The following is a 24,131-nucleotide window of genomic DNA, read 5'->3' on the forward strand; positions in this document are numbered from 1 at the left end:
GTAGACTTGATGGGCCGAATGGCCTAATTCTACTCCTATCACATGATCTATAAATTATTAATTATCTAAAATTGTAAAGGAATATTCCATTAAAGGAAATCGACTACTTTAAACCTGGACAACTTGAATTCTCAGTCCCTTCGTAAAATAATTTATCCACAGTCATGGAATATTCCTCCAACAAGTATTGAAGTGGCAATTGAAGTAATGGAAATTCTATCATATCATACTCCCGTCTATTGCTTTTCTTTTTTAAATGACAATCCAAATATGAATAGGAGTTAAACTGAAACATTTAATCCTTTTCTCCACATTTCATCTACAGCGGTTAGGTATGAACTGCACCTGAGAATATTCCGTGTACTTTACTTTTTACTCTAAGATGGATATCTTAGAGTAAAACAAAACTAACCTGCAATGTAATACCTGTCATCGCACAGAAATTCACTGCCAGTGGCCTCTTTTCTGCTAACATGTCCATAGTGCTACCAGTAGTAACTAAATTGTTCATCCAGTATTGTGAAAAGATACTTGATTACATTCTTCACAGAAATTAATGCAGTGTTCACAATGGAGCATGATCAGATGCACACCATTTTCCCAGTCATTTTTGATGATAAATTGGTGATAATACACTGGGTTAGGTTGCAAAGGAACATTTCCATGTCCATTTCATTACCTCTACTAGTTCCTCAAGTATCATGGCCACTTTTATTGACTGTGAATCCTCCCTTATTTTAAATTTGTACAGATAGAATATTTAATTTAAGACTATTCAATGATTCATCAAACATTTAGTAGGAAATGTGCTGGTGAAATTCTTCTTCTATCCAGTTAAGGTCATCCATTTAAATCTAATGTGCACGGCTGGTATTAGTAAAATGCATAACCATTAATCTTAGATTTCTGACAATTGTTTTCAACCGTTTTCCCTTGTTTTTATAAAGCTGTTTTAAGCAAAATTACTTGACATCCCAGTAAGCAGACATACTAGATATTTATCCAGAATCAGGTCCTCATTACCATCAGTCATTTTTCAAGCATTTCTGAGATTCCATTCTTATCCTTCAGTTTTACCCCAGGGCGCAAGCATTAAAAAAAACCTTTGAGAATGCAGGCAGTGAAAACATGATTAGCAAGTCTTCACAGTAAATCTAGAAATTGGAAGGCCATTGGGGTGATGAATCTTAACATTAATCTGCAACATACTTTATTACCTTAGTTTACTTTTAGTTTAGTTTATTATTGTCACATGTAGCAAGATGCAGTGAAAAGTTTGTTTAGCATGCTATTCAGTCAAATCAAACTGCACATGAATACAGTTATAAACAAAAGAGTGAAATGATCAGGCACTCCACTTCTGGGACAACACACAATAAATCACCACGTTCCAGCATCATGTTGCAACGTACAAGTGTCAGGTCTCTGAAAAGTCCAAACTTGGCCAAAAGAGATATGCAATTTAATATTTTCTCACTTCTCCTGGCAGCACTAGACCAATGATCAATTAGAGCAATGCCATCAGCTCCTTTCACCACCTTTCTGTGCAGCTCCATCTGGCTTTGTTCGTTCTGCTTATGTAAATACACTATTTTCAAGCTTACCCTCCTAGTCTAGTTCAGTCAAAAACCACTGAGTCAAGCACTGGAACAACTAAACTTTATTTTTAGATTGAACAGCAAATTCCCCTATATGATACCTAAACCACCGCGGGTTCGATCCTTGTCTCTGCCTGGCCAAGCCCTTCAGCCTCGTGCAAGCAGAAACACTCCAAAAGGTCATGCAGTCCCAAGCGCACTTCCAGAAGATCGGCCTCGATCTAAGATGGAGCCACCTTTCATAGGTCCACGAACATTGAGGGGCCAAACTCTCTTTACAATCCAATCAAACATATTAATTACATCAATACATTATTGACAGTTCCCCAAACCAATTACAGAGTCTCCCATACATTGTTTCTCGGAGAAGCTTCTGGAAGGAAGCTAACTTAACTGAATAATGCAATATTTACCTTGGAATTCAAACAAGCCTGCCAGGGCTTAACAATTTGGCCAATCTATAAACAGCAGAGTAACTGTCTCGCAACATTATTTACAATCCTTTTGCAGTAATCCAATCAACTTCATGCATATATACTACTTTGGAGATCCTCTTCAAAAGGCTAATTCATTCTGTCAATTGAAGAGATACTCATACATTTCTTATCTGCAACATTGATCTGGGACCTGGACTTACTGGCACCATTCAGCTGCTTGTCTTGTTATACACAGAAACACAGATTTGACCAAAATGCCCTGGCAATGCATGAATCCTCTGCTAAGTTTTGGTTTTATTCCTGCTCCTTTTTGGCCAGGATTTACACTTATTCACCCCGTTGCTGTAGGGCCTCCAGCAGTCAACTCCACCAACACTACAATCCGCAGCCACTGCAGGCACGCAATCGTTTCCTCCCCCCCTCTCCACGCAGCTACCCCTCTAACGTGTTTGTTAGGTAGGGGAGGATTTTGAGGAATAAGCTATATAAAAATGCATATAAGCTATATATCTATGCATTTGGATAGATGGATTGATTAGGTATAGTCAACACGGTTTTACATGAGGGAGATCCTGACACAAATTTGGTTGAGTTTTTTGAAGAAGTAACCAAGAAGTTTGACGAGGGCTAGACCGTAGACATTATCCACATTGACATCAGCACGGCATTTGATAAGTTGGTAGGCTGTTCTGGAAGGTTAGATTGCATAACATCATGAAGAGCTAGCTGATTGGAAAATGAATTGGCTTCATGGAAGGAGGCAGGCATTAATGGTGGAAGGTTGTTTTTCAGACTGGAGGCCTGCGACTAGCAATGTGCCTCAGGGATCAGTGCTGGCCACAATGCTATTTGTGTTTTTTAATCAATAATTAGGTTATGAACAGACAAAAGGGTCCCAGTTTTTTGACTACGCAGAAGTATTTTGCCAGTAATTACAGAAGAATTACCATTTATTAATGAACATTAATCACCAACTTTATTTTATATTGTGCCTCACATCCCAATCACCAAGAACTAGGTTGAAAATGTCTGAAATCAGTTTATCTAGAGCACCTGATTACACAGAGTCGTCTCTCCATCTGTCTGTACTTAAACCTGCATCCCCAAAAAAGTCAACTTGGAATCCTCTCACAGTGTATCACTGCAATATCTTTCAGCAGTTTGTTTAAAATGAGCATCAATGCGAGCTTCAAAACATCTACCATTCATACATGTTAAAATTAGCTCAACAGCTGACTTATCGTATTGTTCATTAATGTGGTGTTAACTTGTTTAGATTGTATGGGATCCCGGGAAAGCTTAATGCAGACAAATGTGAGGTGTTGCATTTTGGGAAATCAAACCAGGTCAGGACCTTCACAGTGAATGGTAGGTCTCTGGAGAGCATTATAGAGCACAGAGATCTGAGAGTTAAGGTTTCCATGAAAGTGGCAGGACAGTTAGATATCGTGGTCAAGGATGCTTTTGGTGCATTGGCCTTCATCAGTCAGGGTTTTGAGTATAGAAGTTGTGACATTATGTTATAGTTGTAAAATAAGTTGGTGAAGCCACATTTGGAGTATTCTGTTCAGTTTTGGTTATCCCTGTTATCGGACAGATGTTGTTGAGCTGGAAAGAGTACAGAGAAGATTGATGAGGATGTTGCCAGAACTCGATTACCTGAGCTACAGGGGCAAGAAATTGGGCGAGCTATTGGGCTTTATTTCTTGGAGCGCAGGAAGTTAAGGGGTGACCTTATAGAGGTATATAAAATCTTGTAGGGAATTGATAGGAGAATCAAGAACCAGAGGGCACAGGTTTAAGGTGAGAGGGGGGAGATTTAATTGGAATTTAAGGGGGAGCATTTTCACTGCAGGTGGGTGTATGGTATGGCCTGCTAGGGGAGGTGGTTGGGGCAGGTATAATAACAGCATTTAGAAGATACTTGGACAGATAGGAAAAATTTAGAGGGATATGTGCCAAATGCAAGCACGTGGGACAATCTTAGATGGGGTATCTTGGTCAGCATGAACTAGTAAGGTTGAAGGGCCTATATGACTATAACTTCTTCCGTGCACCATCTTCATGTCCCACTTCCCTCGATTGATCATGCGACTTTAGGACATTTCTGAAGGTGTGGGAGGTGAGCACGCAGGCCATACACTACCACAACTTTCCAAGCACCTATTGAGGCCATCTTTCTGCACTGTTATTCATACAGTGATGTTTATTTAAACTTTGATCACTATTTATTGCTGCAAGCCTTTAAGGGCAAATATATGCCAAGCTATGTGCCACCTGTATATTACAAAGTATTTTCCATGCTTTCAATGTTTATTTAAAAAAAAAAAAGAATCTGAATAAGAAGACATTCATTTTATTAAAATTATATTTGTTATATTAATTGTATCAATAATACAAGTTATATTAACCACATGAAAACAAACCTCAAGCAGTATTTTTGTCGGTCAAAAGTTTAATGCCAATAAGTTTGTTGAATGTATTTTTTTGTTATGTTGCATTACTTTGCTATTCCTACTAACATACAATACATTTTTGAATAAGATTGCCGACTTGACATGTTGTCTGGGAATGTAGTTGTAAATCACTGTTTAGAAGAGTATATATAGGCTGCAGCAGCACCTGTGATGACGTTTGATAAAGCACCCACTGAACTGCTCGTAACTAACAGTCACAGGTTTATAGAACTGAACTTTCATTATGTGAAGGGAAAATAAGTGCAGTAACTATTTGAAAATCTTGATGTACTGAATAAAGCAGTTACTTTATCAAAATGTCATCTCCCATTTCTGAACTGCTGATCCCTTTTTGTATTGCTGTAGATGAGATCATAATCTTAATAATGCTGCAAGCTGCCAGGGAAACCCCTAGCCTTTCAATTGCAAATAAATTGCCCTGAACAGCTAATAGGGTGACACAGACCTCCAAGCATTTATTAATGTATTGTAGACTTCTTTGGGTATGTGCTAAGTTCCAGAATATCATAATTTTCTTGTCTATCTGATACCCTGGATGCAAGTCCAAGGGTTCTACCTCATATTTTCTATTTGATTTCCATTGTTATACTCATTGTTTTCTTTTTTACACTTTTGCTTCTAATAATTGGGAGATAAGTTACTAGAAAAATACAAATCAACCACCTATCTTGTTTTTCCACTCATTTGAATTGTCCTGGTACCCCCCTGTTTCCATCAAATTTAGTACCCCTATTTTCTGTCAGTCATTGCCCTACATGCACCCTGGTCGTTCATATTTGAAACAAACTAAGGCAGAAAATGCATGGGCAATTGTTTCTCCTAATACTTGCATTGAGTATGTCTTTAATGCTGGATGAGCCATCGGTCAAAATGCAACAATTCGATGTTCTGCAAATCTAGAGAAATTGAAGATGCAAACATTAGCAATACGAGGAAGAAATATCTACTATTTCCAGCAATTCATATATTTTAGTTTAGTTTTAGATTGAGCATAGGCTCCCTTCCTCTTTTCAGATTTGTTTACATGGATTCTGTATCAACTTGCATGCCAAGGGCTGAATCAAACGGCATTCTGTTTAAGCAAAGCCTGCCATTCATCAATCTGGTTCCTCATCCTTTACTATACACAGAAGGTTTGCTATACATATAGAAACAAGGAACTGCAAATGGTGGTTTACAAAAAAAACAAAGTACTGGAGTAACTCAGGAGGGCAGACTGATTGTGGTGGGGGGAGCGACAGGATCAACTCTGGCAAAAGATGGGTGGATACAGGTGCGGGGGGGGGGGTGATTGGAAAATGGTTGGACAACAGCCAGAGATGAAAAACTAAAAGGTGTGATATACAGATAGATGAGTTGTGAATTGTGAATCGATTGGAAACAATAGGTGCAGGAGTAGGCCATTCGGCCTATCGATATGATCATGGCTGATATTCTAAAATCAGTACCCTGTTTCTGCTTTTTCCCCATATCCCTTGAGGCCTAAGAGCTAAATCTCTCTCTTGAAAATATCCAGTGAATTGACCTGCACTGCCTTCTGTGGCAGAGAATTCCACAGATTTACAACTCAAATCCTCTCACAATGAAGGCCAACATGCCATTAGCTTTCTTCACTTTACACACAGGTCTCGTTGCACCTCCCCTTTTCCTAATCTGACACCATTCAGATAATAATCTGCCTTCCTGTTCTTGCCACCAAAGTGGATAACCTCACATTTATCCACATTATACTGCATCTGTCTTGCATCTGCCAACTCATCCAACCTATCCAAGTCACCCTGCAGCATCATAGCATCCTCATCGCAACTCACACTGCCACCCAACGTTATGTTATCCGCAAACTTACAGATGTCACATTTCATTCCCTCGTCTAAATCATTAATATATATTGTAATTAACTGGGGTCCCAGCACCGAGCCTTACGGCTCCCCACTAGTCACTGCCTTCTATTCTGAAAAGGACACGTTAATTCCTACTCTTTGCTTCCTGTTGGCCAACCAGTTCTCTCTCCATGTCAATACCCTACCCCCAATACCATGTGCTCTAATTTTGCATACTAATGTCTTGTGTGGGTACTTGCCAAAGGCTTTTTGAAAGTCCAAATACATCACATCCACTGACTCTCGCTTATCCATTCTACTTGTTACATCCTCAAAAAATTTCAAAAGATTAGTCAAGCATGATTTCCCATTCATAAATCCATGCTGACCTTGACCGATCCTGTCACTGTTTTCCAAATACGTTGCTATAACATTTTTAATAATCGACTCAAGCATCCTCCCCACTACCGATGTAAGGCTAACTGGTCTATAATTCCCGTTTTCTCTCTCCCTCCTTTCTTAAAAAGTGGAGTTACATTGTCTACCCTCCAGTCCACAAGAACTGACCCAGAGTCGAGAGAACATTGGAAAATGATCACCAATGCATCCACGATTTCTAGGCCCACCTCCTTCAGTACTCTGGGATGCAGACCATCAGGCTCTGGGGATTTATCTGCCTTCTGTTCCATCAGTTTACCTAACACCATTTCATGACTAATGTGGATTCCCTTCAGTTCCTCCCTCCCACTTTATCCTCGGCCCCTTACTATTTCTGGGAGATTGTTTGTGTCATCCTTACTATTTCTGGGAGATTGTTTCCCTTCAGTTTATTGGAGAATTCAATGTTCAATGCAACGTGCACCTCCTGTACAGCATTGGAGAATTCAATGTTCAATGCAACGTGCACCTCCTGTACAGCATTCAATGTTCCCAATATGGCTCCCTTCACATCGGCGAGACCAAGGGCAGACTCGGCGAACATTTTGCTGAACACTTGAGCTCAGTCTGCCAAGGCCTACTGGATCGCTCAGTTGCTAACCATTTAAACCCAATTCCTATTCTAAGCATTCCAGGCCTTTGTTCTGGGCCTCTTCCATTGACAGATGAGGCCACACACAAACTGGAAGAACAGCACTTATGTTCTACTTAGATAGCTTACAACCCAACAGTATGAATTTTGAACTCTACAATTTTAGCTAACTAATGAAACCACCCCCCCCCCCCCCCCCCCCCCCCCCCCTTGTGCCATATGTGGACTCGCAGCCCTTTTTACCCTCCTCCCCCCCCCCCCCCCCCCCCCCCCTATTTTCCTAAATATATTATATGAAAGTAGTATTTTCAGAATTCAACATAATTGAATGCAATACTTGTGAAAAACACATTTATTGAACATAAGGACAAAAATATATACCAGACAATTGCTCCTTTTACTTTTGTCTGGATTTGTGGTGCTTGGTATAATCACATTTTATGGAACTTCAAAGAATGATACCTGCATCAGAGGTCAGGAATTAATTTTTTGCATTGAGTAAGAGATACGTCCTTACTTTATAGTGAGATCTATTAATATGTATAAGGCTGTATATTATTTTTTAGTTTTTTTAATCCTCATGAGAACATTTTCATTTGGATAGTATATGGTTTTTTTAGCAATCATTGTAAAGCATACTCCACATCTGTAAATAGTGACTCACAAAAATTAAATAAAAGATGAAAGTCAATGAAGCATCATTATATCAAAATATAAATTTACCTCATGCAGGTATTTTTCTGTCTCTAAGCAAAATACTGGCAAATTAAACATGTGCAAAGCGATTTGGTAAATTAAACAATCTCACTATTATCAATGACATGCCATTCAAGTTTTTTTTCCTGCATGCTTTCTTTAATGGCAGACTTCCCAAAATATGACAAGAGACTGTGATTTGTTTAGGTTTTTATTCACTAAACCAAGATTGGCATGACTGAATGAGATATGAAACTTGATCTCAATCACGGTTAGTTATTTTTAATCCCTGGGACCACATTTACATGTAGAAAGGAATGCCTCTTTTATGCATATACAAAGACTGCTGGAGAAAGAAATTGATATATTTACAAAAATATATTTATTTGCAGTTTGAAACATATTTGTAGCATAGAATTTAGCACTTTTTATAGTTGGCTGCAACACACATTATTTTTTTTAAACCAGTGGATTTATTATGTATGGGGAAAGACAAATGAGTGTTTTGGATTTGCAATGTTTTAATGAAAACTATATGATCAGGTAGAGAGCTCCCATAGTTAGACCAGGATTGAAAGCTGTTGGAAATCAGGGATTGGAAGAGAGATGTTCTGCAAAGAGGCTTAACCATTAATCTGTTTTAATATACTGAAAGTGAAACTTATCAGACAACAATGCCTGGATATATAGATTAGTTTATTATTGTCATGTGTACTGAGGTACGGTGCAAAGCTTTTTGTTACTTGCTATCCAGTCAGCAAAAAGACTATACATAATTACAATTAAACCATCCACTGTGTACAGATACAGGATAAAGAGTGTAACGTTTAGTGAAGATTAAGTCCGATTAAAGATAGTTCAAATGTCTTAATTTAGGTAGATGGGAGATAAGGACCGCTTGCTAGTTGGTGAGTGGATGGTTCAGTTGCTTGATAACAGCACATCAAGTAAGTTCTAAGAATCTGAACAAATTAAAAAACTGCAAATCCAAAACACTAAGGCAAAGTGCACAATTTGTTAGGTACCCTTACCACCACCCCAGGATACCTTCATATGCACCATGACAACATACTGTAGCTGTGTGTACCATCTACAAAATGTACCAATGTTACTCATCTAGCCAACTCCGACATCACTTCTCAAACCAACAATCTCTCCCTGAAAGAGAGCAAGGAAGACAGATGATTTGGAACACCACCACCTAACCCCCCCCCCCGTGTCATTTGCCATCCTGATCTGGAAATATATTGCGTGTCCTTCAATGTCATTGAATCTGAATCCTAGAACTCTCTTTTCAACAGCATTGTGAGAGCTGCTTCTCACAGTGCAACAGTCATAGAAGATGGCTCGCCACCATCTTCTCGATGGGGCCCTGATCCTGAAAAACTAATAACAAAACACTTCTCCAAGTCTGAAGAAGAGTCCCGACCTGAATTGTCACCTATCCATTTCTCCAGAGATGCCGCCTGACTCGCTGAGTTACTCCAGCACTTTGTGTCTTCTCCAAGTATTACAGGAAAGCCTGATTGAAATGTTCTGTTCTTTAGCAGATACACGCATTTTAGAATGTTGAAGCTGCTCCTGGGGAAATGTGACTTCCCAATCAACATAATTACATGTTTAATCTCTTAGTGATCTTTCAGTTGTAGAAGGTAGCTTTTTTGCACTTGCCTTTGTGGAGCTATAAGCCAATGTGGAATCCTTGTGGAACTTTTCAAGTTAAATGGACAGCAGTGCTTTGAAACAATTAATGGCCAATTACGTTCTGCTCTTTCAGTGTTCATCTTGCAAGAAGATTGTTACAGATGGAAAGGCAAAATTCACTGCTTCGAAAAGACCTCGAACGACACAAACTCTCTGCCGACGAATTATCTCAGGAGGTAATTTGTTTTTTATTGATTCTCTGTTACTGGTTACACTATACACTAATCGAGTTGAGTATTTCTGTAATTTCTCGGGAATGCATTGTTAGAGTTGAGCCACTAATTCAGGAAGTATTTAGCTTGCATGATTTGATGAATGATTTTATACCTGCCTGGAAACCTGTCTGACATGTTCTTTGGCATAAATCAACATGCTATTCAGCTCTTGGCATACTATACTAAAGATGTTTTGGATACATGCTTTTGATTGATGCTGGATTAACAATTGTCTACCCTTTGATGAATAGGGATCATTATTTCTTTCAACCAGAAAATGCTGCTGTTGTGTTCCCAGTTCTGGGCTTGTATCTGTTTGTGCTAACTTCAGTAATAATTCTGAAACCATTCACTAGATGGGGCTAAATTAGTGATGTCATGTTTGTATATTGTAGTGCGAGCATTTAGTGATTATGTTCCAGAAACCTGTAAGAAAACCTTTTATTTTAACATTTCAAGGACAACAGGAAAACATAGTTATTTCAAATAGAATTTTCCAATGTAGGGGGTGCCATCGAGTATGGCTGCCCTGCCAGCAGCTGTTAGTCTTTTCACCAATTTTTTTTAATTTTTAGTGAGTTAAAGTGTTTGTTTTGGAGGTCTTTTAGTCTTTTATGTGGTGGGTGGGGGGAGGGGAAGGGGGAAACTTTATTTCCTGGTCCCTACCTGGTCGGAGAGGCAGCTTTCTTCCGAGCTGCTTCTTCGCCCCCCCTCCTCGCGGCCTACCATCGGACAGGGGCGACCTTTCCTGTCGGGACCAGCCGGGACTGCAGCTTCGGCAGCGGCACAGGGACACCATCACGGAGCGGGCGATGCCTTACAGGGTCGCCGTGCGGAGTGCTGTGGCCGCCGACTTCAACGTCCGAGGAGCTGTGGCTGCGGGCGTCCAGCCGCGGGGCAGCGCTGGATTTAGAGCACCGCGGAGCCTGGGATTCGAGATCGCCAGAGTCGGAGCTCCAGCCAGCATGGCCTGAGGACTACGGGTGCCGTGGTCGCCAAGGAGGGAGCGGCCGCTCCCGACATTTCCAGGCCGCTGAGGAGTTCCAGCTTTCCGGCAAGAGGGCCTGAAAAACATCGGACTGGCTGCGGAGGCCACAGTAGGCCCGACTATGGGTGAACAGGGGATTGGACTGGACTTTGCTGCCTTCCCCCACAGTGGGAACCATTGTGGGGGGATGTTTTTTATGTTTATTTTTAAATTCTTTAATGTTGTGTCTTATCTTTATTCGTGTGCAGCATTGGCATGTCAAATTTCACTACACCATTTGGTGTATGTGATAATAAATGTCCTTTATATCCTTTGTATCCTTTGTTTTGTATCCAATGAGATTCTGTTAATTTGCAAGCTTGATGTTAAAGCAAGCTTCAAAAGCGAAAAAACAAATTCATTCAAAACCACGTCAAAGAACCACACAGTAATATAGATCATTTGGTAAATCTGAACAATGGCTAATGTTATTTATTTGAATCCCAAGTCTTGCTGCAGCCTGGGTCTTCAGTGATGATCCAGGCCATGATACAACCAGTCAACATGCTGTAAAAGTTCCAGAGAACATTTGTTGACATTCCAAATCACCTCAATCTTCTAAGGAAGTAGAGGCATTGATCGGCTTTCTTGATGAATGTATCGATGTGCTGGGACTAGCACAAATTTTAGAGATTTGCACACCCACGAGCTTGAAGTTGTTAATTCTTTCCACCACCAACCAAGAAGAGGAAGTTTTGTTGCCAATTCGTACTGATAGCTGCAAATTTCAAGAAATAGATATTCACAGATTCCATAGGCGTATGTGAAGGAAAATCCGATCATCATCCACTCATTACCTTTCATGAGAAGTAAAGAATATTCTTAGAGTTTGTAGGTTCAAGAATGTTCGTTGAAGAAATTAAAGGTTGACCTCCAACTCACATGAAGAGCAACTTAAGTAAGCAGTCCATCTGCTTGAATTTATGGGTGGAGCTGCTCCAGGCTCCTGGAAACTACTTATATTCGGCAAATATTAATGTATGATGTCAAAATGTGCATCAGGAACAAAAAAAAAACAAGAGATCCCTTTTAAAATAAAATCATAAGCACATTGTTTTAAAATCATTTCTGTTTATAGTGCCCCAAATATACAAAGAAAGGTACAAGAATCTGGATAATCAATTAATTAAATTATTGATTTAAAAATAGATCTGTCAGGATCTACCCCCTCTTCACACACGACTGTGTTCCTGCAATCGACACCAACACCAACACCATCGTCAAATTTGCAGACGACACAACAGTGATTGGGCTGATCACCAACGGTGATGAAACAAAATACAGAGCAGAGGTGCAGAACCCGGCGGACTGGTGCGCACGTAACAACTTGTCACTAAACACCTCCAAGACCAAGGAGCTGATTATTGACTTCAGGAGGTCACATAATGGTGAATACGCCCCAATCTCCATCTACGGGGACAGTGTGGCGAGAGTGTCCAGCTTTAAGTTTCTGGGCACTCACATTTCAGAGGACCTCACATGGTCCACCAACACCACTGCGCTGGTCAAGAAGGCACAGCAACAACTGTTCTTCCTGAGGACATTAAAAACGACTGGTCTGCCCCAACAGCTGCTGTCAACCTTCTACCACTGCACCACAGAGAGCATATTAACGTATGGCATCTCTGTGTGGTATCTCAGCTGCACAGAGGCGGAGAGGAGAGCTCTTCAGCGCGTCTTCCACAGAGCATAGATGATTATTGGGACACAGCTACCAGCCTTGGAGGGCATCTACCACACACGTCAGCATCCATAAAGACTCCTCACACCCTTGTAATGGACTGTTCGAACTACTTCCCTCCGGCAGACGTTACAAGGCCTTCTACGCCCGAACCCCCAGACTCAGGAACAGCTTCATTCCCAGAGCTATAGCAGCTCTGAACCGGCCCTGCTGAGTGCCCCCCACCTGTCTCCCTTGGATGGTCACGTTGCACAGACACATCTGCACTTTAGTCTGTTAGAACTGTTTTGACTATTTTACTGTTCTTTTACAATCCATGTTCTCGGGGTATCTAAATCTAAATTTTATTAGTTATTTATGTTATTACATTGGATGGAAGCAGCATACCAAATCTCATTGAGCTTATGTGCAATGACAATAAAATATATTATTATTATTATTATTATGATGATTATTATTAAATATACCAGGATATATAGGAATTTTGAATAAATACCAGCATGATCTTCGTATACATGGTTTGCAATACTTGGGAATTTGCAATTGTGGAAAGACATAGATCAAGGCACCCTGAAGAAGGATCTCAACCCGAAACACCTCTCATTCCTCTCCAGAGATGCTGTCTATCCGGCCTGTTTCTAGCTTTTTATGTCTATCATCTGCAGTGCCTTCTTACACAAAACATACTCAACAATGCTTTCATTCTTAGATTAAAGCAATACTTAGATTTTTAATTGCACGTACAATGCCTTGCCGAAATGGGTATCATTTTATTGTTTTGGCCACCTATAATGTTATTCTAACAAGATAATTCTGAATTCCTATATATATATATATATATATATATTTATCTTGACAGTTCATTTTTCTTATTCTTGTGAGGATTTATCTTTGTGTTTAGAAAGCCAAATTCTGGACAGTTTGTCAGCTGAATGATCTCTTGTTACCCACATAAAGAAAAACTGGTTCTGTTAGTATCATGTCACTGAAATGTCAGCCAGCACTTTATAAAAACACATTTAAACAAATATGCCTTTGTAGATGGTTTGAATAACTTGCAGAATCTAATTTTGCTCTTTGTATATTCCAGAAATTGGGGAATCAGTGATGATAGAAATAGCAGGACAGATTGTCATTTCAAAACATATATACAGCAGAAAAGATGTTTTTTTTAGATAAGCTTCCGACAGTACTATTATTAAACTCCTAGTGTTAAAAAAATATAAGATTTGTAAACATTTCCCACCCTAATGACTCACGTAAAAATGTAACTCCATTTTGACATCTTGACATGAAGTGGCATTGTTGAATTCTGTTTGCATTGTGGGCCTGATATATTTCAGAACAGAAAAGAAAGTGAGGTAACTGAATTTGATTATTTTATAATCCAAGTATTTTCTTTAGTGCAATCACTGAATTCCTCCATTTGTTTTTTATTATAAACAGATTATTTTTCAAATTTCTTGTTTCCATGTGACATCCACCCCCACATTTCTCTGCTGTACTTTAAATCTATGTTTATATCTCTTGTTATTTTTCCTTAAATGTCTGACCATGGGCAGTTTTCCTTTCAACATCTTAGGATTCAATCCGTGCTCTTTTAAAAGTGGCTAAATGTAAAAAATCCTTCCATAAGTAAATCTTAAGTTCCAGGGAAACATTTTGCAAAATATGTAAAATTATCCAAGAGCAAAACGTATTTGCGTGAATCCAGAGGCTATCCTACTGACCTAGCTGTAATACTAAGTGTACTGTAAGGTTGGCAGGATTTGGTGTTTTGAGGGTGTGAAAGTGTGAATTTTTTCGGCAACTGCCAGCACCATTGACTGACGAATCAGGTCACCAAAACATTCGCGGCATGATGACGTTTGACACGCGGTGTTTTTTTAAGTGTCGCTAAGTGTCGCTGGATTTTGAAATGTTCAAAATCTTTTGGCTACACTGATATGATGCCGGCAGTTGCCGAAAAAATCGCCAAGTGGAACAGGCCCTTTATGTTTTTGAGTTTTGTTTCATTTGTTGCCTTATGCAAAACTGTTCATTCATTTACTGTCAGTGGAAAAAAACAAGCGTTGTGCAATTTTAAAGACGTTAAAATCTAAGTCTTCACTTTTATTTTAAGTGAGGGATTTGGTGTCTTGATACCAATCCAAAATATGTCCCACCATTTAAGGCAGAACATAAAGAAAAGTAATGCATATTTAACCATTAACAGTTTGAAACTTGCCTCTCCTTTCAAATAATCTCAGTTATTCATACCAGCCAAAGGCACACTAAACTAATAGAACATGAATAACTAAAGTCCTATTTGATCATAATCCAAGACGATTTAGAAAGAGTATGTTCCAGAAAGGCTGTCCACAACAAAAACATTATAAAATTAAAACTCTAGAAATTGGGGGTTTTCTTTAATCCCTTGATTCTGGAACACAAAATTACGTGTTCACCTGGGAGTAGTTGTAATGCCTATATCACTAATTGAATTTGAAATATCAAAGCTGAATTCTGAAATATTTTTAATAACATTTGCAAGAAGGCATTACCTAAATCCATTGAATCTTTCCTAAATCGGAAAAGATAACGTTGTGGAAGCACCTGGTAGTAGGCCACGGGCAGAGCGAACCCTCGGCTCTGGAGAGAGGAGTTAGGTGTCTCGGTGTGGGGGGCGCAGGACACGAGGTTGACCCATAAGGGTATTTAAGGTTGGGCAATGCCCGTGCCCATTTGAGGAACAGAAATAATCGTACAGAAATAAAACACGTCCCGAGTACACAACTTGTGTCCACTTAGTTTTTGGCTGGACTCCTGCGTGTCCCCGCTATACTGGTGACCCCGACGCCCAGGAGTGTAATCCTGGAAGGGAAATTCCGTAAGAAAATACATTCCGCCGCTGTCGCCTACGCGTCCCACGAGGCCGAACTCAGCGCGGTCTCCCTGAAGCTGCCTACATTTTGGATCTGGCAGCCAGGTCTTTGGTTCCAACAGGCCGAGTCCCAATTCTACATCCACGCCGTAACGGCCGACGAGACCCGTTACCACTACGTGGTGAGTGCCCTTAATCAGGAGCCGGCCGGTTGGGTCGTTCTTTACCTCGATAATCCGCTAGCGGTTGGTAAGTACAAAGGGCTCAAGGAGCTGCTGCTCCGGATCTACGGGCTGAGCCGCATGGAGCGAGCGTGTCTTGTTCACCTTGTTCACACTTCGACGTTGGATGAGATCTCCGTGCGCCCTACTGCGTCCGCTGAACCAATCCACAACCCAGTGGTGGGTCAATGGACAATATATATACACAAATACTGGCCGAGTTGCTGGACATTGTCACTCTGCAGTTCGACTGGGCCAGCCCGAGACATGGTGTAATGCACCATATTCTTAAATCGGGTCCACTGCTCCACGCCCGCAGGCTTGCCCCCGACAAGCTCCAGATAGAGATTTCGGAAAATGGAGGCCATGAGCATCGTCCAACGTTCCAACAGCCCATGGGCCTCCCCGCTGCACATGGTGCCAAAGGACTCCGGGGGCTGGAGGCCTTTTGGTGACTACCCCCGCCTGAACGCAGCAACAACCACCGATCGTTACCCTATTCCCCACATACAGGATTTCCCAGCCCATCTGGCCAGGGCTAAGCTATTTTCCAAAATTGACTTAGCCCGAGGATATAACCAGATCCCCGTGCGATCGGAGGATGGCCCGAAGACGGCTATTATCACCCCGTTCGGCCTCTTCGAGTTCCTGCGGATGCCCTTTGGCCTCAAGAACGCCGCGCAGGCCTTCCAGCGCCTGATTGATACCATGGGGCGCGGGCTCAATTTCCTGTTCATTTATTGGCTCGGGTGACAATTGGCCTTGGCTCGGGTGACAATGCTCGTACATCAGCAGGCTGACGCCCCTACAGCCCTTCCCGTGGATGCCTCGAACTCTGCAGTCGGCGGCGTTCTAGAGCAGTCAGTCAACAGCCATTGGCAGCTTCTCGCCTTTTTCAGCCGCCAGCTCAAGCCTGTGGAACAGCGCTATAGTGCTTTTGACAGGGAGTTGCTTGCATTGCGGTGTGGCATTTCCTGGAGGGCTGGGATTTCGTAGCCTTCACGGACCATAAGCCCCTCACCTTCGCATTCGCCAAGGTCTCAGGTCCGTGTTCCGGCATCAGCAGCGCCAGCTAACATCTATTTCGGAGTTTACGACAGACGTCCGACACATTGCCGGTAAATCTAACCTGGTTGCAGCCTCCTTGTCCGGCCTGGCGATCGCAGCCATTCTCAAAATGGCCTCCGGAATAGACATCACCGCCTTGGCTGCAGCGCAGCTGGGGGACGAAGACATGCCGGCACACCGCACCACGATCTCGATGTGCCGTTGGGTCAATCGGGAACTTCTATCCTGTGTTACGTGTCCACGGGCCAGCTGCGGCCCGTTGTTCCAGCGGCCTCGCACCGTCGCGTGTTCGATGTCATCGACTAGGTGGCTCACCCGTCTATCGGGGCCACGGTTGCCATGGTGGCCACGAGGTTTATATGGCATGGGCTGCGTAAGCAAGTCTGACGCTGGGCCCCAGGCGTGCATTCCGTGCCAAACATCTAAGGTACATCGACACGTCCTGGCGCCGGTTCAAGATTTTGCGGTGCCACGCCAGCGGTTCGACCACGTGCACGTGAACATTGTGGGGCCGCTGCCTCCATCCCGGGGTGTTTTGCACCTGCTAACGGTGGTGGGCCTCTTTATGCAGTGGCCGGAGGCCATCCCGCTAATGGACACTTCCACCCGGTCCTGCGCTCGTGCCCTTGTGGCTAATTGGGTGGCCCGCTTCGGGGTTCCTCTGGACATCACATCGGACCGGGGTGCCCAGTTCACTTCTGAACTGTGGCCCGCCATGGCCCGCCTGCTGGGGACACAGCTCCACCATTAGACAGCGTACCATCCCCAGTCGAATGGGTTGGTGGAGCAGTTCCACAGCCATCTGAAAGATGCCCTGAAGACTCGCCTCACGAGCCCTGAGTGGATGGACGAGTTGCCATGGGTCCTGTTGGGGATTCGAACTGCCCCCAAGGAGGATTTGTCATTGTTCTCGGCGGAACTAGTGTATGGCACTCACCGTGGAGTTTTCCCCGGACGCTTATGGGTCCCGGGAACCGGCGTCATCTGTGTTGGCGCACTTGCGGGAGAGGGTTAGCGCCCTGGCTTGCGTCCCAACGTCTCGTCATGAGGTGGCCCCATCCCATGTGCTTTCGGCGTTGGTGGACTGTCCATACGTCTTTCTGCGCCGTGACGCCCACAGGTCGCCCTTGCAAGCGCCCTTATGAAGGTCTCTTTCGGGTGCTGAGGCACGGGCACACGAAATTCGTCTTGGACATGGGAGGCCGGCAGGAAACTGTATCCGTGGCTCGTTTAAAGCCAGCCCATCTAAACCTGAGCAAGCTGAGGTGGCTCAGCCTCCCCATCGCGGGCGCCCGCCGTCCCGGGTTCCCTTTAATTATTCCAGACCGGGCAAGTTTCCTGTGCGAGGGAACGTAGCTACGCAATCTGGCCGCCTCGTCGGCGTCCCGTCCGTTTTGGTGCCTCTGGTTCTGGGGGGGGGGTCATGTGGCGGCACCTGGTGGTAGGCCACGGGCAGATCGTGCCCACGGCTCTGGAAGAGGAGTTAGGTGTCTCGTTGTGGGAGGCGCAGATCACGGGGTTGACCCATTGGGGTAGTTGAGGTCGGGCAACGCCCGTGCCCATTTAAGGAGTAGGGAGCTGTATCGTACAGAAATAAAACACGTCCCGAGCACACAACTTGTGTCCAGTTCATTTTTGGCTGTAACGTATAATACATCCAATAACATTTGTATGTTTTCTGGTTAACAGATAATATATTACCTTTTAATTGCTCATGGGAGACTGATTATTATTTAGAAATGACAATAAACAATGTCTATTTATGTATCTTGATGCATAGAAAATAACAACCCCCAGAAATTGCACTTTTTTATTCTATTTATTTTTTTATTTGAGCCCGACAAATGTTATCAAAAATAAATAAACAGATGTATACTGCAAATACTTACACTATTAGCATTTTGTTGTGGACTGGTCAACATTGGCCACCAAAAGTCAGCATGGACTGATCTCTTGGCCCAGTGTCTTTCTCCAATGATAACATTGTATCATGAAACATATTAACTGTTTATACAGATGCTCCTGATCTGAGTTTTTCCATAATTTTTATTTCAGACCTGCAATGTATGCAGTTTTGTTTTATTTTCACCATATTAAACAATACTACAACATTGAATGGAATTCTCGCAAAAGTAAACTCATTTTTCAGTATGTAGAACTCTTGGTGTTTGCAGCCAGGAGATGCAGAAGTTTGGAATACAATGTGATTGTTTTCATGGACTAGTAAACCAGTCCTGTACCAGTGTTCTGGGGACATGTTCAGATCCCACCACTGCAGCCAGAGAATTCACATTCAGTTACTTAATTAAAAGCTAATGGGAATGAAATATTAATAATCCATCCAAAATCACCAATGTCCTTTAAGGAAACGAGTCTGCTGCCTTTACTCCTGTGATTCCAGATCCAGACTAACATAGTTACTGTAAATCTAAAGAGTCCTCTCAAGTGGGTTAGTGGGATCACTAGTTCAAGTGTAATTAGAGATGGGTAACAAATGGCAGCCTTGCCAGCAGTGTCTGCATTCCAGAAATGAATATTTGAAATAAAAGGAGGAGGAGGAAGGGATGATACTTGAAGTGGAAATGGTTGATCATATAGGCAGGTGGGCTGGGAAGGAGATTTTATAAACCTTTTACAAAAGAGAGGCATTTCCGTTTTTCATTTAGTCCAGTGTTTGAAATTTCTCTTGTTTGAAAATCTTAAACAGTTTTGAAGTACAAGCCATTAATGCCTGATCGTGTCATCATAGGTCAATCGCCATGTCAGATACTAAGCCTGCTTATGGTGTGTGCGCTGCCAACCAAGAAAAAATGGAGTACTAATTAGGATTGTTTGATGGGCATGTTTTTTGATGCTAGGGCAAGATATTGATATTGTGTTAGCAATGCATGCAAGATGCATCTTTAAAATAGAACTTGCCATTTCTTTAGAATGTTAATTCAAAAGGATGTTTTGTAGATACTCTCAGTGGTTCTTCATCAAACAACCAATCTGAAAATGGTGATTGTTTCGCTTTTATGTTCAAAGCTGTTGAATTTTAGGTGGTTGATGCGGTGAGCACTTTAGTAAAGGAAATTATAATCAGCATGTTTTTTTTTTAAATTACAGCTTACAAATGCAAAGTCTTTACTTGGTCAAGCTCAACAGCCTTACAGTTATCTTATTGAGACTGTTCGTCAGAGAGACGGTCTGATCCAGACATACAAACAACAGGTTTCACAACTTGAGAATGAAGTCTGGTAAATGTCAAGAATTATTAACGTAACCAGAACTACGGATAATACCTTTGAGTAAATATCCAAGAGGTTGGAAGTTTCAAATTGGTATTCTCTTGTTATGGAAAGTTTTGATTTAATAAATATGTAAAGGTGTTTCCACTTGACGGGAGGTTTCAAATTAAGGGCCAAACAAGCATGTGACCAACTACCTTTTTTGAAAAAAGGTCACAACCCGAAACATGGCCTTTTTATGTCCCCCAGAGGTGCTGCCAGACCTGCTGAGTTACTCCACCACTTTCTTTTCTTGTAAACCAGCATCTGCAGCCCCCTGCATCTCTCCTTTTCCCAGTAATGTTAAGCATGTTTAACATGCACATTTGTTTAATATATGTATTCTTAATGTGCCTCTTTCCAGAAATATATTACTTGCTTAAAACATCGATATTCACCATGCAGTGTTGGTCAGCTTACCCCACATATGAGTAAAATATTAAGTCATATGTTAGTTATTCTATCATTAACTGAACTAATTCACATTTTTTTTTAATTGAGTTTGACAGTGGTATTTGTTAAGTTGCTGGGCAATGTTTAACAATGACAGAAATCCAGTCTTTGGCAGTCCATTGTGTGAATCGAATTTAGTAGCAGTGCTGATGATGTAGGCTTTTGCCAGGTGATTCTGAGATGATGGTGTGCTACATTTTTTTATTGTAAATATCGAGGAGAAATTTAATATTTTGTATTCATAGCAATCAGCATTCAAAATTACCTTCCTTTAATCGGGATAAGTTCAGACTAAAGGATCCTTGTATTTTATCTCAGAACTATTTTAATAGTAATTACAGAAGAATGATCGTTACTGTACATTTTAGATTTATGAACATAAATCCCAGTTTTATATTATATAAGGTCTCTGATCTCAATTACCAGGAACTAGGTTGAAAATGGCAAAAATCTGTTCAGCTAGAGCACCTGAGGAAATATGAAAAAGGAAATTTGCCTACCCTGGTGCATCTTCCTACTTTGTTTTAGTCTTAGATGCTACTCAAACTAATAGACAATAGGTGCACGAGCAGGCCATTTGGCCCTTCAAGCCAGCACCGCCATTCAATATGATCATGGCTGATCATCCCCAATCAGTACCCCGTTCCTGCCTTCTCCCCATATCCCCTGACTTCGCTATCTTTAAGAGCCCTGTCTAGCTCTCTCTTGAAAGCATCCAGAGAACCTGCCTCCACCACCGAGGCAGAGAATTCCACAGACTCACCACGCTCTTTGAGAAAAAGTGATTCCTCGTCTCCGTTCTAAATGGCTTACTCCTTATTCTTAAACTGTGGCCCCTGGTTCTGGACTCCCCCAACATCGGGAACATGTTTCTGCCTCTAGTGTGTCCAAGCCCATAACAATCTCATATGTTTCAATGAGACACCCTCTCATCCTTCTAAACTCCAGAGTGTACAAGCCCAGCTGCTCTATTCTCTCAGCATATGACAGTCCCGCCATCCCGGGGCTTAACCTTGTAAACCTACGCTGCACTCCCTCAATAGCAAGAATGTCCTTCCTCAAATTAGGGGACCAAAACTGCACACAATGCTCCAGGTGTGGTCTCACTAGGGCTCTGTACAACTGCAGAAGGACCTCTTTGCTCCTATATTCGATTCCTTTTGTTATTAAGGCCAACATGCCATTCGCTTTCTTCACTGCCTGCTGTACCTGCATGCTTACCTTCATAGACTTATGTACAAGGACCCTCAGATCCCGTTGTACTTCCCCTTTTCCCAACTTGACGCCATTTAGATAGTAATCTGTCTTCCTGTTTTTGCTACCAAAGCATAACCTCACATTTATCCACATTAAACTTCATCTGCCATGCATCCGTCCACTCACGCAACCTGTCCAAGTCACCCTGCATTCCCATAGCATCCTCCTCACAGGTCACACTGCCACCCAGCTTTGTGAACATCTGAAAATTTGCTAATGTTATTTTGAATCCCTTCATCTAAATCATTGATGTATATTGTAAATAGCTTGCTGTCCCAGCGCCAGGCCTTGCGGTACTACACTAGTCACTGCCTGCCATTCTGAAAGGGACCCTTTCATCCCTACTCTTTGTTTCCTGTCTGCTAACCACTTCACTATCCATGTCAGCACACTACCCCCAATACCATGTGGCCTAATTTTGCCCACTAATCTCCCATGTGGTACCTTATCAATTGCTTTCTGAAAGTCCAGGCACCATACATCCACTGGCTCTCCCTTGTCCATTTTCCGAGTTACATCTTCAAAAAATTCCAGAAGATTAGTCAAGTTTGATTTCCCCTTTGTAATTCCATGCTGACTGGGACCGATCCTGTTACTGCTATCTGTTACATCATGACTGTTACATCATTTGGCTTATTTTATCCTTTCCCTGTAGCAGGTAGCTTTAGACTGGTATTTGGAAAGTGGATAGATGGGACATCGTACAGAAAAGACAAATATTTTGAGCTATCAACCCAGACTCAACAAAATCTTGATTCTTCCCAAAAGGGTATCATGAATTAGGTTATTCTTAAAAATAAACATTGTAACCTCTAGTAAAGCAACTGTAATACATATCTAAGGCTTCTGCAGAATTTTATGAGCATCTCTTAACCTGCTAAACATACAGTGCATTCAGAAAGTATTCCGCCCCCTTCACTTTTTCCACATTTTGTTATGTTACAGCCTTATTCCAAAATAGATTAAATTAATTTTTGTTATCATCAATCTACACACTTTACCCCATAATAAAAAAATGAAAACAGGTGTTTAGAAATTTTTGCAAAGTAATTAAAATTAAATAACTGAAATATCACATTTACATAAGTATTCAGACCCTTTACTCAGTACTTTGTTGAGGGATCTTTGGCAGCGATTACAGCCTCAAGTCTTCTTGGGTATGACGCTACAAGCTTGGCACACCTGTATTTGTGTAATTTCTCCCATTCTTCTCTACAGATCCTCGCAAGCTCTGTCAGGTTGGATGGGGAGAGTCGATGTACAGCTATTTTCAGGTCCCTCCAGAGATGTTCGATCGGGTTCAACAAGGATCTCTCTGTACTTTGCTCGGTTTCCCTCAATCTTTCCCTCAATCCTGACTAGCCTTCCTGTTCCTGCCGCTGACAAATATTCCAACAGCATGATGCTGCCACCGCCATGGTTCACCGTAGGTATGGTATTGGCCAGGTGATGAGTGATGCCTGGTTTCCTCCAGACGTGAAGCTTGGCATTCAGGCCAAAGAGTTCAATCGTGGTTTCATCAGACCAGATAATCTTGTTTCTCATGCCTTTTGGCAAACTCCAAGCAGGCTGTCATGTGCCTTTTACTGAGGAGTGGCTTCCGTCTGGCCACTCTACCATAAAGGCCTGATTGGTGGGGTGCTGCAGATATAGATGGGAGAAGGTTCTCCCAATTCCACAGAGGAACTCTGGAGCTCTGTCAGAGTGACCATCGGGTTCTTGGTCACCTCCCTGACCAAGGCCCTTCTCCCCCGATTGCTCAGTTTGGCTGGGCGGCCAGCTCTATGAAGAGTCCTGATGGTTCCAAAGTTCTTCCATTTAAGAATGACGGAGGCCACTGTGCTCTTCGGGACCTGCAATGCTGCAGAAATTGTTTTATATCCTTCCCCAGATCTGTGGCTCAACACAATCCTGTCTCAGAGGTCTACGGACAATTCCTTTGTCTTCATGGCTTGGATTTTGTTCTGACATGCACTGTCAACTGTGGGACCTTATATAGACAGGTTTGTGCCTTTCCAAATCATGTCCAATCAATTTAATTTATCACTGGTAGACTCCAATCAAGTTGTAGAAACATCCCAAGGATAATCAATGGGACCAGGATGAACCCAAGCTCAATTTTGAGTGTCGTAGCAAAGGGTCTGAATACTTATGTAAAAGTGATATTTCAGTTATTTATTTTTAAGTATTTTGCAAAAATTTCTAAACACCTGTTTTCGTTTCTTCATTCTGAGGTATTGTGTGTAGATTGATGATTAAAAAAATGAATTTAATCCATTTTGAAATAAGGCTGTAACAAAATGTGGAAAAAGTGA

The 24,131-nt window shown here is 41.9% G+C and overlaps 1 protein-coding gene across 3 annotated transcripts in view; it reads left to right on the forward strand.

Annotated features, from left to right (window-relative positions):
• The window catches only part of pibf1 (progesterone immunomodulatory binding factor 1), a 105,266-nt gene that overhangs the window by 69,997 nt on the left and 11,138 nt on the right, over positions 1–24,131 (forward strand). For all 3 annotated transcript variants that reach the window (XM_055636713.1, XM_055636714.1, XM_055636715.1), the window contains 2 exons: positions 9,836–9,938; positions 19,946–20,076. In XM_055636713.1, the coding sequence (XP_055492688.1) occupies positions 9,836–9,938; positions 19,946–20,076 (234 nt within the window). The remainder of the gene's footprint in view (positions 1–9,835; positions 9,939–19,945; positions 20,077–24,131) is intronic.

The sequence above is a fragment of the Leucoraja erinacea genome, chromosome 6, assembly GCF_028641065.1.
Source record: "Leucoraja erinacea ecotype New England chromosome 6, Leri_hhj_1, whole genome shotgun sequence".
NCBI lineage: Eukaryota > Metazoa > Chordata > Chondrichthyes > Rajiformes > Rajidae > Leucoraja > Leucoraja erinaceus.